We start from the raw sequence: 17656 nt of genomic DNA, 5'->3' as shown, positions 1-17656 counted from the left end.
TGTTTCGGATGGACCCATCTAAGGGTTTATAGGAATGTGGAGTTTTGGCTGATTTTACTTGCATTCTTGACTTTCAACACGATGAGGTCTGTTGCTACTGCAGTGTTTTTGGCGTTTGTCAGCGTCGTATCCTATAACGGCCTAAGCATCGCTTACACTCTAGAAACCGGTGGACAGATCGACCATCTGAACCATGAAGTGGAATTAAATCAGAACAGAATTATGTCCATGGGAGAACAGTATGGAAAAGTCATTTCTGAGGTGCAGGAAAAATTTTCAAACATGAAAAAACAACTAGAAGAAGCTCTTAACCAACTATCGGGGGACAACCGGAAATACCTGACGCTGTCGTCGGATGTCGCCAGTCTCAAGCAAACAATTACCGAAGACAGGGCCACAGCTTCTAGCGCAATAAAAAACGTGGAAGGAGAAATCAAAGACGCAGTGAACTCCCAACAATCAGCGGTGGTGTCTCTAACTGAAAAACTGTCCGAACTACAAAGAAGTATGGAGGAACTAAGAGAGAGCAGACCGGAAGTCCAGCCGGGCCAGAACGTGGCGGGGATGATAGAGAAGAGTCCGGTGGTGATTGACCTCGCGGAGAGGATAAAGGCGATGGAAGCCTCACTAATGGTGAATCCGCCCCTGGCTGACGTCCTGAAGAGGACCAGCGCCAGCCTTGGGCTGTTACAGTCTGCTTTACTGCCCGCCGTCAGGGACCTACGCACGCAGATGTCACAGGTCCAACAGTTGGTGGGGAAAGCTGGAGAACGTTAAAAGAGTTTGTGATTTTTTAAAGCAACGGTTCATCGTAGACGACACATTTGTGATGAGACTGGCAGAAAATATATGTATTTGTAGAACGCTTAGAGAATAATAAACATCAATTTATCCCTTATTTCTGTTTTCCAGACTTATTTGATTCACAATTATGCTTTAGTTACTGTCGTTCGACGAATAGATTATGTGAAGGACGAGTCGGTAGGTGCTTAAACCCTTTCTTCTTCAAAAATTGAGTTCTGTAATGTACTAATGGTCGGAAACAACGGCGCAAAATAAGCACTTAAAATATTCAAATATTGAAGTCGTTTAAACGTGAATATTTGTATTGTCATATGTAGATTTTGAATATATTGGGTGGGTGGAAATGCATTTCACCAAGCAGTCAATACAATTTTTTTGTAATGTAAGTATCCAAACTTTTTTTTAAAGAAAACTCTGCACACTTTATTTTATCTTACTCACGTAGATTAATGGCTATCTAGTGAGCGGATGGAACTGTTTTATAAAAGAACTTACTTAATCTGTGATTGTTCATTATCAATCCGCTAACAGAGTTAAAAAAGAAAGATGCAGAGATTGAAATAGTATGGAATAAACGGTAATGTTAATTGTGCGTGCTGAGGGCCATTCCATGGGACTGAACATATTCAGGACTTAACGAGATTGTCAAAGTGACCCAATCAATTTTAATAATTCAGTTTGTTGTACTTCTTAATAACACAGTCTTTAAGGTGCATGTTTAGTTGTGCGCCTTTGAAAGGAATAATAATTTCAGAATTGTTTAAACAATAAAATACTTTCTTTGGTGATCCATGCGGGATATAAGTAAAAGTATAAGAACATTGCAGAAAAAAATACGTAGCCGAGATAGCGGGTTGTGTATATTTCTTCTGCAATGATTGCTACCTTCATAGTCCGAATGAATTATCAAAGATAGCAATTTATTATTTATATTTAAAGTTTTCATGTAATAAATAATTGAATTAATCATGAACAGTAGTTAAAAGTAAGTACATTAATGTTAATGTACATCAGTACGTTAGCTTAAAGAAACAGGCGAATCGTCTCCTATGGGAATTTAAGTCTGACATCATCATGATAATTTCGTGCAGTCCATGATTTTTCTACAGGTCGCTGTAGATTTTGACCAATCGATAAACGAGACATGTAGATTTCAGTCATGTCAGTTTCTAGAGATATGAAGTAACTATAAGTTTCCGTAAGAAATAGAGGGAATCATACTCGATAGATGCAAATATTAAACTACTTTATCAAATTTCTAGATGAAGAATTATTGATTTGGGTACATAACACGTGCATCATCATTAGCTTAGCTTTGCGCTGGCCCACGAGCTGTCAAATCACATCACAAAGTAGGAAGAAGTTCCACAAAGTAGGAAGAAGTTCCATTCCTGTAAAACGCCATTACCACCTGTTCCAATTTCAGACCTAAATTACTGTTTCACAAATGCATGCACATATACGGTTGAGATATTGGACTTGAATCATATAAATGTATAAACATTCCATGGTGTAAAATATAAGCCCTCAAAATTCAATAAAAATTTATTCATTATATTTATAAAAGTAAAGTACATGTACATGTATATTAAAATAAAATATTGAGTATGAGAATATAACATAAATTTCTTTGTTAAATGAGTCAGATTGCATATACATGTGTATACCGGTTATGTTCAAACACATTTTTTCTTTCAAAGTTTCTAGAAACTACGCCTCAGCAAGTTTGTTGTGTTGTTTTGTGTTTAGAGTCAGAATCGGGTGTTGCTGTATATACATAGATGAATGACTTGGATACCTAGCTGCCAGGTCCATCAATGGCTCATCCCTGAACAAACCAGACCAAGGGTCGGTGCTATGACTGGCTCTGTGTCTTAGTGATCTCATCTAAAGCAAAAAAGTAAACTGTTTTAAAGAGTGCCTTTGAGGAAATTGTAAACCCATCAACTGCTTTTCTCTGTTTCCAGATATATTTGGTCAGTGAGACTAATGGAAAAAATAGTACATCGTTTACAATGAGCAAATTTTTCTGTTTAATTCTTTTGGAAGATCTTCACATCAGCGTCTACTGAATATAGACAACTGTTTTAAATAACTCTACTTTTAATCCATTTACTCTACCTTATTTAGTTTCGGACATTCTTAAGTGTCACAGATTAGCAATTAAGACACACACAATCAGACAAACAGTCTCATTCCTGATATGGCAGTGTTTGATTTTTTACCTGTGCTGAATATGTAGGTATCTGTGAAGAACTTGTTGCATGCATTGGTCTCCCGACAAAAGTCAGCTGTTCCTCCAAACATTATCACTGAGTTTCCTATCACCCCCAGGGAATGCTGGCTCCTACCCTCAGGGACCGTACCACCCTGTTTCATATTAGACCAGGTAAAAGATTCTGAAAACAGAATTTTTCTTTTAAATAAGCATTTCTACCGCACACACTGGACTACACAGTTTCTAACATTCAACATAAAGATGTAAATAAATGTAAAGAGGGGTGAAGAACTACAGTAGATTCCTTATTTTACACAAGTACTTTGTTCCACAATTCTCCATTAAATCGTGAGAATATAAAATCACGAATGCCAAATTTTTTTCATAGTTTCATGTAGTTTACATCTATCCAAAAAATAAAAGCAACATTTTAAAGATTCGCGAGTTGTGTGTGTCTCGCGATTTTACGTGAATATTAATTCCTCATTTTTAACTAGGGATCTACAGTATATACACATGTAATTACCACAGTCAAACACATGGACATCAGCGAAGTGCTGGTTAAGAGTCCCTCTCCCTCCTATAACAACTAGTTTGTTACCGATGGAAACAGCTGAATGGAACGACCTTGGCTTTGGTTTCTGTCCCTGTACTTTCATCCCTAGATCTAGATTCCACTTCCTCGTTTCTTAAAGAAAAAAATTATATTTATTTTACAATAATAACCATATTATAATTATGAGAGAGAGAGAGAGAGAGAGAGAGAGAGAGAGAGAGAGAGAGAGAGAGGGGCATGCTTAAACTTAAGATTTTTTATTATCCATCTTTGATGTCTAATTTGTTTTTAAATGGAGAAGTGATAATAATGTAATTAAATTTACACCGTTTGCTAGAAGTTGTAAACTTAACTGATACTGGTACATATTTATTTTTTTCTTCTATTTGATGTGCAAAAACCCTGCTCTGCTTAACATCTCTCAGTTCATGCCTGGTATACTCTACAATAAACTTTACCTGTATTGAATATGTGAATATCATTCTGGCGGGCCTCTATGTCCTTCCCTCCAAAGATGACCAGCAGCTTATTCACAGCACACATTACATGGGCAGCTCGAGCTGTGGGCACCCCCAGGTTCATCTGCACTGGCTGAGACCATTTCTGGCTTACTGTAATTTATTGAATCTTTAGTTTTGGGCCATAACAAAATTTGTATTTATGTGATCCTCTCTTCTATTTATCTTACAAATCTTTATACACAAGTACCGGTATTTAGCAATTGAGGACATTTAACAACAAGAGGCCCAGGGGCCACATCGCTCACCTGAGCAACAATTGCCTTAATTCTGATCAAATTAGCATTACAGTATCAAAATATCTTGACAACTAAGTACAGTAGATCTTGCTAAAAAAATAGAAAATCTGCCAATTTTTATCCACCTCTTTTTTGGGGTAAATACCAAGCCCCTTTTGTTGTTGTACCTGTAAGAAGATTTTTCTCTATTCCAATTTACCCCCCCCCCCCTCCATTTCGTGGCCCCCCTTTTCTCTAGGGAATCATGGTTTCATCAAACTTAAATCTGCATAACCTGTGCTTTCACACTAAGTACTGAGTTTTGGACCAAAAACTTTCCCAGAATATTTTTAAAGATTTTTCTCTTTATATTCCTATGTAAAAATTCAAACCGCCATCACGGCCCAGCCCTATCACTAGGGACTGTGATTTTGCAAACTTGAATTTACACTATCCGAGGATGCCTCTACACAAGTTTAGGCTTTTCTGGCCAAATAGTCTTTAAAAAGAAGATATTAAAGATTTTCTCTATATATTCCTATGTAAAAATTCATCCCCCATTGTGGCCTCACCATATCCCATGACTATTATTTAAACAAACTTGAATCTTTACGATCTTGGGATATGCTTCCACTTAAATTTGGGCTTTCCTGGCCTTATAGTTTTGAGAAGAAGATTTTTAAAGATTTTCTCTATATATAAAAATTTATCCCCCATTGTGGCCCCGCCCTACCCCCAGGGACCATGATTTGAACAAACTTGAATCTACATTATCTGAGGATGGTTACAATTTGAGCTTTCTTGGCCATAAAGTTTTGAAAAGAATTTTTTTTAAAGATTTTCTCTATATATTCCTGTATAAAAATGTATCCCCTAATTGTGGCCCCACCCTACCCCTGGGGACCATGATTTGAACAAACTTGAATCTACACTATCTGAGGATGCTTCCACTCAAATTTAAGCTTTTCTGGCCTTATAGTTTTTGAGAAGAAGATTTTTAAAAAAAAATTTCGATATATTCCTATGTAAAACATGACCCCCCCATTGTGGCCCCACCCTACCCCCGGGGACCATAATTTGAACAAACTTGAATCTACACTACCTGAGGATGCTTCCATTTTAATTTGAGCTTTTCTGGCCTGATAGTTTTTTAGAAGAAGATTTTTAAAGATTTTGTCTATATATTTCTAATATGTAAAACTTGATCCCCTAATTGTGGCCCCACCCAACCCCTGGGGACCATGATTTGAACAAACTTGAATCTACATTATCTGAGGATGCTTTCACTCAAATTTAAGCTTTTCTGATCTTATAATTTTTTAGAAGAAGATTTTTTTAAAAAAATTCCATATATTCCTATGCAAAACATGACCCCCTTCTTGTGGCCCCACCCTACCCCCGGGGACCATAATTGAACAAACTTGAATATACACTACCTGAGGATGCTTCCATTTTAATTTGAGCTTTTCTGGCCTGATAGTTTTTTAGAAGAAGATTTTTAAAGATTTTGTCTATATATTTATATGTAAAACTTGATCCCCTAATTGTGGCCCCACCCTACCCCCGGGGACCATAATTTGAACAAACTTGAATCTACACTACCTGAGGATGCTTCCATTTTAATTTGAGCTTTTCTGGCCTGATAGTTTTTTAGAAGACGATTTTTAAAGATTTTGTCTATATATTTCTATGTAAAACTTGATCCCCTAATTGTGGCCCCACCCTAGCCCCGGAGACCATGATTTGAACAAACTTGAATCTACACTACCTGAGGAAGCTTCCACTTTTATTTGAGCTTTTCTGGCCTAATAATTTTTTAGAAGAAGATTTTTAAAGATTTTGTCTATATATTCCTATGTAAAACTTGATCCCCCCATTGTGGCCCCACCCTACCCCTGGGGACCATGATTTGAACAAACTTGAATCTACACTACCTGAGGAAGCTTCCACTTTGATTTGAGCTTCTCTGGCCTAATAATTTTTAAGAAGAAGATTTTTAAAGATTTTGTCTATATATTCCTATGTAAAACTTGATCCCCCCATTGTGGCCCCACCCTACCCCCGGGGACCATGATTTGAACAAACTTGAATCTACACTATCTGAGGAGGCTCCCATTTTAATTTGAGCTTTTCTGGCCTGATAGTTTTTTAGAAGAAGATTTTTAAAGATTTTGTCTATATATTTCTATGTAAAACTTGATCCCCCCATTGTGGCCCCTCCCTACCCCTGGGGACCATGATTTGAACAAACTTGAATCTACACTACCTGAGGATGCCTCCACACAAGTTTGAGCTTTTCAGGCCGAATAGTTTTTGAGAAGAAGATTTTTGAAAAATACCAACAAATTTTCAATAATTCTCAATTATCTCCCCTTTAAAGAGGGCGTGGCCCTTCATTTGAACAAACTTGAATCCCCTTCACCTAGTGGTGCTTTGTGCCAAATTTGGTTGAAATCTGCCCAGTGGTTCTTGAGAAGAAGATGAAAATGTGAAAAGTTTACAACGCCAACGCCGACGCCGACAACGACAACGACAACGCCAACGACGACAGACAACGGACAAATTGTGATCAGAAAAGCTCACTTGAGCCTTTGGCTCAGGTGAGCTAAAAATAAAAAACTGAATTTACATCAAGAACTGATGAGAATTGGTACATCAAATTAACTAGTGGAGACAACCCTTAATTCTTTAAAAAAAACTAGAACTGTCCTAATGGGACTAATACCCCCGCTAGGCTAATTTCAAATGGGACAAATAATTGAATTGAATAATAATTAAGGTTTGGAACACATACCAAAAAAAATTCTAGAATTGTAAAAAAAAAATAGTTAACAAAGAAAAATTAAAATCAAAATTGTCAGAATTTCACTGTAAATACATATCTATTACAGTAATACATTTACAAATGTATGTATTTGATGATATATTTTTTTAATTTAATTGATTTAAAGAAAAACCAACAAAATGACAATAACCCCTCCCTTTGCAGTGAATAGAAATACTGGTAGCCAAGCAATGCTCTTCTGTTGATAAAACTTTCAATGTCTTTCTAATAAGAGTCTTGACAGATGCAATTACAATGTAGTTGTTTCAAATTTTCCTCACTTTCTCCTATGGCAGAATTGAACTCCATATCAGAAAATTGATCCCATAGGACTATGATTTTCTTTGATGAGCTTGTTAAATTTAATAAACTCCCAAAACATTACCATAATTACCATACTATGTAAAAATATGTAAAAAAGAAAATTTAATATTACAAACAATTTTAAAATTGCCAAAACACTACAATCATATCAGTAATTTTGAATTTCATTTAAATTAATGCCCAATAGGGTCACTTCATCAAATTACTTGACAAATAAATTTAAACAACCTCTAAAAATAGTTTAACTTCTTTATTAATAATTATATTATTTATTTCCTTATAATGATAGACCTTTTGGTTTACATGAAACAGTTTTAAAATAGCCCCAAAACCATCATCCATTTTACAGATTATCAATTTCCCCTAAACACATGCTCCAGCTCAGATAATGGCTCCCTTGGGACAAATGAATTCAGCCACACTTGTCTTTGATGTTCTCATTAGCTCCTAAGAATTTATCATTGACAAACAAAAACTTTGCATTGTCAGTTGATAGAATACTTATAAAAAATAATTTTTTTTTATTAATTAAGACGTAAAGACAAAAAACTCCATCTGGATGTATTTATATAAATATATTTTAGAGTGTTTTCTATTAATTAATTAATAAAATCTGTAAGGATTACCTCCCTTACTTTTCAACATTGGTGTACAATATATAGAATAAGGAAAATGAAAACTGTCATAAAATCATTAAATCTTGTCTGATCTAAAAAAAAATTGCAGGTGCACATCTTCAGATGGTGTTCAACATATGTACAAATTTTCAAACTGTTCATTGCAGTAATAAAAAATTCTATAGGGGGGACAAAGTTGCGTCTACAGACAGACGGACAGACGGACAGGGTGAAACCAATATACCCCCCTAAACTTCGTTTGCGTTTGCGGGGGTATAAAAATAAGTTGGTTTTTCCTGTTATTTTCCATGCAGTACCTGTGTCAAACACATAAAGATCATTGAACCAGCCCAATTCTACCCCCTCTTGGTCTGATGGCAAATCGGCATTATCTTCATCCTCCCACTGAAAGTTAAATCAAAATATACATGCATTCCGTGAACCACCAAGAGTTAACATCAATTCTATGAAAATCAAATGATTGAATCATATATACCTCTTAGTACTTTTGTATTTAGACTGTGTCTTTAGTCAATTATGGTAAACATATATTAAATTTCTCTACTTGCAATAGCAATCACAAACCTCTTCATCAGAATCATCTTCTAAACCAGTAGATTTAGGGCCAAACCCACCGAAGTAGTAAATGAGAGGACCCAGGGCAACACCTTGCAACTTGTCTCTGGTACTGGGTACCGATCCGTCACCCTTAATGACTGACCATGTGTTGGTTTCTATGTAAAGATCAACATATGCAACTGAAATCTCTTTAAAAAATATACTGATGACAAATTGATGCGAGTCCTGTGAAATATAACACATCAATGCTTACTTGTGTCAAATTTGTAGAGGTCATCCAACCATCCTGTAGAGTGACTGAGTCCCCCAAACAAATACAAGCTGTCCCCCACAGCCACCAAACTGCTGCCTGTCCGCGGGGCTGGAGGGTCTCCACAGACAGCTACCTTCTCCCACTTCTTTTTATCTATCCAAAAAAAAGGAACAATGGATATCAAAAGAATTACACCATATGAATTATATAAAAAATTATGCACAAGGCATCCCAGCAGTAAGTAAGTATCATGACAGGTTGTAATCATTTGAAGTGTAAAATACTTAAAATTTTGATTTGGTAATTCATAAATAAATCCGCAAAAATACACATCAAATGCAACATTGCTCAATGTTAGCAAGTTTTCTTACAAGCCCATAGTTTGTCAGATTGCTCCCCAAGAAGTTTAATTTGGATATATTGAGGGATCAATTTCCATAACAGTGGGTTACTGGGTTTTTTTAACCAATAGCTGTTACATTTTATCAAATCTACGAGGGTTGTTCGGAAATTATTGAGACATTTACCCTTATTTCCTTGGGGGAAAAGATAAATCCTTGAAATTTCACCAAAACGTACACCAGGATAGGGTTTATCAATGTAAAAAATTTATTGTCCATAGCATGATAAGATCATGCCTGGTAAGCTGACCAAATTGCCATCGCCCAGTGACCCGGCGCAACCGCAAACTTACTGCAACGTCATTTTAACGCTTCTTATTGATCTTATGTTTTAAAAACCTAACAAACAAACGGAAATTAGAATAAATTCTTCATTTCTCATCTTTTGTTTACATTTCAAGATGTCAACATTCGCATATTCCCTCCATTCTTGAATTTTGTGAATAAAAATCGGGTCATTTCTAACCGAAAGTCAAATTACTGTGAAATGTCTCCTACAGTGATTCTGTGTACATATTTTAGAACTATTTACATCAGTTAGTGTATAAAAATACTTGATATTTAGTCACTTTGTCTGAATTCTAGCTAAACAATTAGTGAAAAAAGACGATAAACTGAATTTTTTTATTCCTTGCCATCGTATAGTTTTTCTTAAAGCAATTGGGTGACTTAAAGGTCTTTTTCCGAAATTGTTATCAATTTGATGTATATTCGCTGCGCCGCCTTGACGTTAAATTTCTATTTACCGTCGTTTTCAAATTCCTATTGCTTGGTAAATATATCTGTACCATATCCGTATTTCAACTCAAACACTCGTGAAACTTGATCAAAAGGTAGTCACAATAAATAGCAAAATGAACATATATAATCTGATTTCTTTTAATATAAGCTGTAAGTTTGCAGACACTTAGATAGACGATGTTTTAGTTTTCTTATTCTCCGAGTTTGTGCTTGCGCCGGGTACCCCGACCTCCGATTTGTTTATCTACCGTAGTAAACAAAATATTAAACATTTTTTAAATATTACTTTCTTTAATTATTTGTTAAGGTTTCTTCAATGTTCATGCCAATTTTCACCATAATTCGTCACTTAGAAATGGAAATATCCGTGTTGTCTCAATAATTTCCGAACAACCCTCGTAATAGGGATTTATCATATTTTTGCACCATAAAAAAATCTCTATTTTTGCATAATATATATCCCTTTTGGGAGATTATATACAAAACTGGCCATTATTACCCATTTGGGCAATTGGTCCCAACCTGTCATTATGGAGGTTTTCATAATCAAAATACAGCTTACAATAATCTTTTTAGAGTTTTATGCATTGTGCAAGTACTTTGCCTTTCCCTTCTGAGACCTTCTGGGAAGCATTCCAACAATTTTCGATTGTGTCTGTACACTGAGGCTACCAAATAGACACATCCAATGATTACAAACAACTGATTATCTGCATAATCATTGCCCTTAATGTAACGTTTTCTCGCTGTCGCTTTATAAAATAACCTGAATATTACAGGCGGCACCCCCAAGGCACGTCACAACACTGGGTTCGAAGGCACCTTTAATATAATGAACAAAAGAATCACATAATAGGTAAGGTTTCTAAAATTTTATTAACATGAACTCAATCCAGAAGGTCGGTACTGACTCCTGTCGGTGCTAATTCTAGTCGGTGCTCGGCCCCGCACCGAAGCCGGTTGCGTGGTGCTAATCTATAGTCCGGTGCTACAGGTGCTAAATTCTGCAATTTTATCTATAAAGTTCTTGTACTATAATAACTTTTACCACAAACAGCTAATCTATTCATTCAACGTTCAAATAATATTATAATCAGTACAAATACGAGATTCGGGTAGTGCCATGCATAACTACACCCATATGAAGACTCGGTGTAAACTTGGAAGGTGCAACCTGACTAAATTGCACTAATTTAGCAAATTTTACACAAAGCAATTTCTGCGCCTTACTAAAGACAAGGCAATTCTAAAACTTTATCTAAACTTTTTAAAATACACATAATTAGAGGAAACCGAGAGAAATAAATTTTCCCGGGGTCAGAGTCCAGAGATGCACCGACTAAATTCTACATATTTCCTAAACTTGTAAACTAATAAATTATTTCAATATTCTTTAGTTTTACATTCTTACTAAATTTTCTACATTTCTCCTACATTAATCAGCACAAATACATAAATTTATAATTTTACATATTCATACTTTCTCTCGGTGCAAGCACGATAATCTCGGATAACTTTCTTCTAATTAGGATTCTGGCCTCCGACAATGCGCACTCATCGCGTCCCTTTTTAGACTATGATGCACACCATATTTTACGTCATAACTTTGTATGAAAATTAATATTCATAAAGAATTTAAAGTTATTCTCTATAAAAATCGGCTAAAATTAAAGATCAATCAACTAACTCAACTTTATTAAAACATCTTTAATCAATTCATAAACCAATACCGCCGTATTGATTATTATTTAAAATCTGAACTTTGTATACTGGAGTAAATATAGAAATATTTACGCTATCGGTATCTACTCAACATTTACACATCAAATGGCATTTCCAGTTTGTCTTGAAAGAAACCAAACGGTAATATAGTTTTTACTATTAAACAAACTTCGTAAAACTATCTATTTTATCTGAAAAGCAAAGACTAAATCTTGGGCCAACAATAAAGACTAAGTTCCTGATTTCATTTTACAATATTCACGTAATAGAAGACGTATGTATATTCTGACTATAATAAAAACAGCAAATGCTCATAGTCATATTCACCCATTTAGACTTATGAAATTAAGACGGCTTCAAGGATGCAACACTGCCCCCACCTAAAAAGGAGTTTGGTCTCTAAACTGGAGAGATCTAAGGTAAGTAATCAAATATTTCAAATATAATGCTATAAGTACTCTTGAATTTAAAATATCTACATTGGCTAAAGTCAATTAACAACTCTTTGGGATCAAAAAATTTATTTAACCATTTCAAAGGTGCTTTTTAATTTCGTCCACTTCAATCAGAACTCGGAGGCCCGGTGTCATATAATATTTTGATACCGCGAAATATTGAACCCGGGTTCAATATATTATGTGATATTATGAACCCAGGTTCAAAATATCGAAAATAGCGATATATTGAACCCCCCCATAAAATATTGAACCCGGGTTCAAAATATTATGGCCGCGATATTTTGAAACCCTCTCGAATTTTCATTGCTCTTGGAGAGGGGGTTCAAAATATTATGGCCGCGATATATTGAACCCCCTACTGTTTCCAATTTCCTTTGGAGAGGGGGTTCAAAATATTATGGCCGCGATATTTTGAACCCCCTACCTATTTCCAATTCCCTTTAAAGAGGGGGATCAAAATATTATGGCTGCGATATTTTGAACCCCTACCTATTTTCAATTCCCATTGGAGAGGGGGATCAAAATATTATGGCAGCGATATTTTGAATCCCCCTCTACCCGGTATTTTTTTTTGCTATTATAGAGGGGGTTCAAAATATTATTGTTTCCAATTCCCTTTGGAGAGGGGGTTCAAAATATTATGGCTGCGATATTTTGAACCCCCCTCCATTTTTTATTGCTATTGGAGAGGGGGTTCAAAATATTATTGTTTCAAAATATTATTGTTTCCAATTCCCATTGGATAGGGGGTTCAAAATATTATGGCCGCGATATTTTGAACCCCCCTCCATTTCTTATTGCTATTGGAGAGGGGGTTCAAAATATTATGGCTGCGATATATTGAACCCCCTACTTATTTCCAATTCCCTTTGGAGAGGGGGTTCAAAATATTATGGCCAGGATATTATGAACCCCCCTCCATTTTTCATTGCTATTGGAGAGGGGGTTCAAAATATTATGGCCGCGACATTTTAAACCCCCCTGAAGCCATTAAACTTTGAAACCCCTAGATCTCCAATAGCAATGAAAAATGGAGGGGGGTTCAAAATATCGCGGCCATAATATTTTGAACCCCCTCTCCAAAGGGAATTGGAAATAAGTAGGGGGTTCAATATATCGCAGCCATAATATTATGAACCCCCTACTTATTTCCAATTCCCTTTGGAGAGGGGGTTCAAAGTATTATGGCCAGGATATTTTGAACCCCCCTCCATTTTTCATTGCTATTGGAGAGGGGGTTCAAAATATTATGGCCGCGACATTTTGAACCCCCCTGAAGCCATTAAATTTTGAAACCCCTAGATCTCCAATAGCAATGAAAAATGGAGGGGGGTTCAAAATATTGCGGCCATAATATTTTGAACCCCCTCTCCAAAGGGAATTGGAAATAAGTAGGGGGTTCAATATATCGCAGCCGTAATATTATGAACCCCCTCTCCAATGGGAATTGGAAATGGGAATTGGAAAAAGGTAAGGGGTTCAATATATCGCGGCCATAATATTTTGAACCCCCTATCCAATAGGAATTGGAAAAAGGTAGAGGGTTCAATATATCGCGGCCATAATATTTTGAACCCCCTCTCCAATATCAATGAAAATTAGAGGGGGGTTCAAAATATCGCGGCCATAATATTTTGAACCCCCTATCCAATGGGAATTGGAAAAAAATAGGGGGTTCAATATATTGCAGCCATAATAATTTTGAACCCCCTCTCCAATACCAATGAAAAATAGAGGGGGGTTCAAAATATCGCGGCCATAATATTTTGAACCCCCTCTCCATTGGGAATTGGAAAAAGGTAGAGGGTTCAATATATCGCGGCCATAATATTTTGAACCCCTTCTCCAATACCAATGAAAAATAGAGGGGGGTTCAAAATATCGCGGCCATAATATTTTGAACCCCCTCCCCCATGGGAATTGGAAAAAGGTAGAGGGTTCAATATATCGCGGCCATAATATTTTGAACCCCCTCTCCAATAGCAGTGAAAAATAGAGGGGGGTTCAAAATATCGCAGCCATAATATTTTGAACCCCCTCCCCCATGGGAATTGGAAAAAGGTAAAGGGTTCAATATATCGCGGCCATAATATTTTGAACCCCCTCTCCAATAGCAATGAAAAATAGAGGGGGGTTCAAAATATCGCAGCCATAATATTTTGAACCCCCTCCCCCATGGGAATTGGAAAAAGGTAAAGGGTTCAATATATCGCGGCCATAATATTTTGAACCCCCTCTCCAATACCAATTAAAAATAGAGGGGGGTTCAAAATATCGCGGCCATAATATTTTGAACACCCTATCCAATGGGAATTGGAAAAAGGTAGGGGGTTCAATATATCGCAGCCATAATATTTTGAACCCCTCTCCAATACCAATGAAAAATAGAGGGGGGTTCAAAATATCGCGGCCATAAAATATTGAACCTGGGTTCAATATTTTATGGGGGGGTTCAATATATCGCAGCGATATTTTGAACCCGGGTTCAATATATCGTGGGGTTCAAAATATTATATGACACCGGCATTACTGTAATCTCTTTCATCACTGAAGATCTAATGGGGTTCTCTGGAGCTACTGGAACTACACTGCAAGACGAACTAGCAGAAGACGAAGATGAGGATGAGGACGAAACACTAAGGGTCCTCTTCCTAGCAGGAAGGGCTACAGGGGAGGGCGACTGTCTCTCCTGAGGAGGATTCACGGGGGAAGGTGATCTCATACTGCGTCTAGACCTCTTTGGTTCCGGAGACACTCTAGGGGAGGGAGGGACAGTTCCTCTATCGGGTCGGGCAACTGGCGATGTGGTGCGGGAGATCCTACCAGAGGGGTGGAGGCTTAGCTCCCTAAAACTCCTTGGAGCCACCACCCGAATAAAATCATCAATTCTACTAGTATACTTGTCTAACTCATCCTGAGCTCAACTACCCCGCATCCCATCGGAGCGTCTTACTACCTCCATCCTTCGGGAACTAGAATATTTCCCTTAGCACGATGTGTGATTGTCACAACGTGGAAATATCATTTGGCAGCCAGTACAGATAAAGGCAAATCCTGAGTGTTGCTCCAAGATGTGCCTTTCCCTTCTGAGATCTTCTGGGAAGCATTCCAACAATTCTAGATTGTGTCTGTGTACTGAGGCTGCCAAATAGACACATCCAATGATTACAAACAACCGATTATCTGAATAATCATTGCCCTTAACAGAGATTAATTAGGTCCAGTACACGATTACACGTCTAGAACGTTTTAGGGACTGTACGTAGCTTTATTTAACTACCTGAAGTAGGTTTATTTGTAAGGGTGCAACTATAAACCGTGAGACGGTATATCACGGTAAAAATATGCTAAGATTCAATGTCATGATACTGTAGGCTATACCGCGGTTCAATATTTCGATCCGGAAAATTTTTATCCGTCCGATTTGGTTAAAAAATTATATTTTCAAAATGGCTTCCGGTGTTGAAAAACGTGCTTCGCATTATTTAATTTTGCCCCCTCCTACAGTGCATCCATAAATCTTCGATATGGTAACATTTTCGGTTTTGTAGGATAAACGAAATTGATTAACAAAGTTCCCATATTGAGTGTTTCTACATGCAAGCACTATTTTGCAGACGTTTTCCTGCAAACAAACGACCTGCGTATTGCACCTATAAATATAGTATAAAACTGCTTTATCCACGCTTTTGTCTGTTGTCGCAAGAAATTAATGCCACATTCCTAGATGTGCAAAAACGAAATTAAAATTAAAGGTCACCCTAGTCAATAAATATTTTGCCTTCAGAAAATTCATTACATCTATAATAAGAGCATAAATAATTTGATTGTTGTCAGTGTTGAAATAACGATATTGACGTCAACATTAGATTTTTACCTTATGCAGATCATGTTGACATTCTGATATTTATACAGCTGATTAGGAAAAATATGTGGAAAAAACTTATGTAACTAAAGGTTTAGAGACTAAACAATACCAAAATATGCATAATTGTTTATTTGTTATTTTTTAAAAGCAGATCAAAAGTATCACGATACATATCGTATCATATTGTCTGTATTGTGATACGTATCGTATCGTGAGGCAAGTGTATCGTTGCACCCCTATTTATTTGGTTACTCAATCATACTTTATCCTAAAATGGACATTTGTACTAAAAGTCGCACTCAAGCGCAGCAATAATTTTCAACTTTGAACTATCAGAATACAACTGATGAAAAAAATTACTCTTATAAATGTGCTCATTTCCCGCAAATGCAGTCAAAGTTCTAAAAGTTTTCGGGCTATTGTGGAGATGAAATTATTCACCTTTAAATAGTTTGTGATTGATCAAAAATGTATACAGAACAAAACCCTTAGGCTTTTTCACATTGCAAAGGCATACTTTTATAAGCGGGTCATGAGCTCTTATATTTTTTTCAAATTCAGACAACAAAGATAATAGAACATAACGTTACCAAATGAAAATCGAATCAGGTCGTTCGTTTCTATGAGGTCTTCTGTGTGCAAAACGCCCCCAAATAAAAACATGGAATTTCCTGACACACATGAACATTGACCCTCCCGTGGACTTAGGCAGCTATCTGATTCTAATTTTTCCCATTTTAATTCCATTTTGATGGAGAGGATTTCCCGCGGTCTTAATACCGGAAATGAAACGACAACTGTATTTATTTTACAATAGTAAACCGTGAATTTCCGGATGTATGTTAACCCCCCCCCCCCCTTCATCTCCTCTCCAAACTGCTAAAAATCACAATGAGAAAGGGTTAGAATTAGAATTCTTTATAGTGTGTTAAGATGTTAGTGTTAAGAAGAAGAAGAAGAAGAAGAAGAAGAAGAAGAAGAGAGAGAGAGAGAGAGAGAGAGAGAGAGAGAGAGAGAGAGAGAGAGAGAGAGAGAGAGAGAGAGAGAGAGAGAGAGAGAGAGAGAGACTCAATTCGAAGTGGAAATCCATATACAATGCCTCAATACATACTAAATTAACTTGTCCGAGTTGATGGTATACGTTATTTATAAATTTGCAAATCAAAGCAAAGACATAAATAATTGTTATTTAAAGGGACTTGGACGAGATTTGGGATCAAAAATTTTAATTTCATTTTTTATGTATAAAATGGTTTACTGGTGCATTTTAAATGATTGACCAAAATATTAAATGTTAAAGTCAAGTTACAAGCGAGATACAGAGGTAAGAATTGATAGGTATGTAAACAAAGCTCGAGTCTTATAGTTGTTTACAAAAAATGTAATGTAGAATTTTACTAATTCTTAGACAAAATGACATGTAAAAAACAATTTAAACTGATTCAATATCTTCATAAATCTTATTATCAACAAAAGAAAGTTACATTTCATTAAAACTTACACCAATAAAACACATATGTAAAAATGACAATATTCGAGCTTTGTTTACAAAACA

The 17656-nt window shown here is 36.2% G+C and overlaps 1 protein-coding gene across 1 annotated transcript; it reads right to left on the bottom strand.

Moving 5' to 3' along the window:
- Positions 1 to 2388: 2388 nt before the first annotated feature.
- On the bottom strand, positions 2389 to 16900 carry LOC105347899 (kelch domain-containing protein 1). Its single transcript, XM_011457145.4, has 8 exons — positions 16692 to 16900; positions 8912 to 9064; positions 8665 to 8813; positions 8397 to 8484; positions 4037 to 4189; positions 3549 to 3710; positions 3030 to 3203; positions 2389 to 2691 (listed from the first exon to the last, which is right to left on the bottom strand). The coding sequence occupies exons 1-8, from the start codon at positions 16846 to 16848 to the stop codon at positions 2660 to 2662; spliced, it is 1068 nt and encodes a 355-aa protein (XP_011455447.3). The 5' UTR covers positions 16849 to 16900; the 3' UTR covers positions 2389 to 2659.
- Positions 16901 to 17656: the final 756 nt, after the last annotated feature.

Source organism: Magallana gigas, chromosome 6 (genome assembly GCF_963853765.1).
Source record: "Magallana gigas chromosome 6, xbMagGiga1.1, whole genome shotgun sequence".
In the NCBI taxonomy this organism is placed as follows: Eukaryota; Metazoa; Mollusca; class Bivalvia; order Ostreida; family Ostreidae; genus Magallana; species Magallana gigas.
Note: the sequence above shows the minus strand (reverse complement) of the source record. Positions and strands in the feature narration are given on the sequence as shown.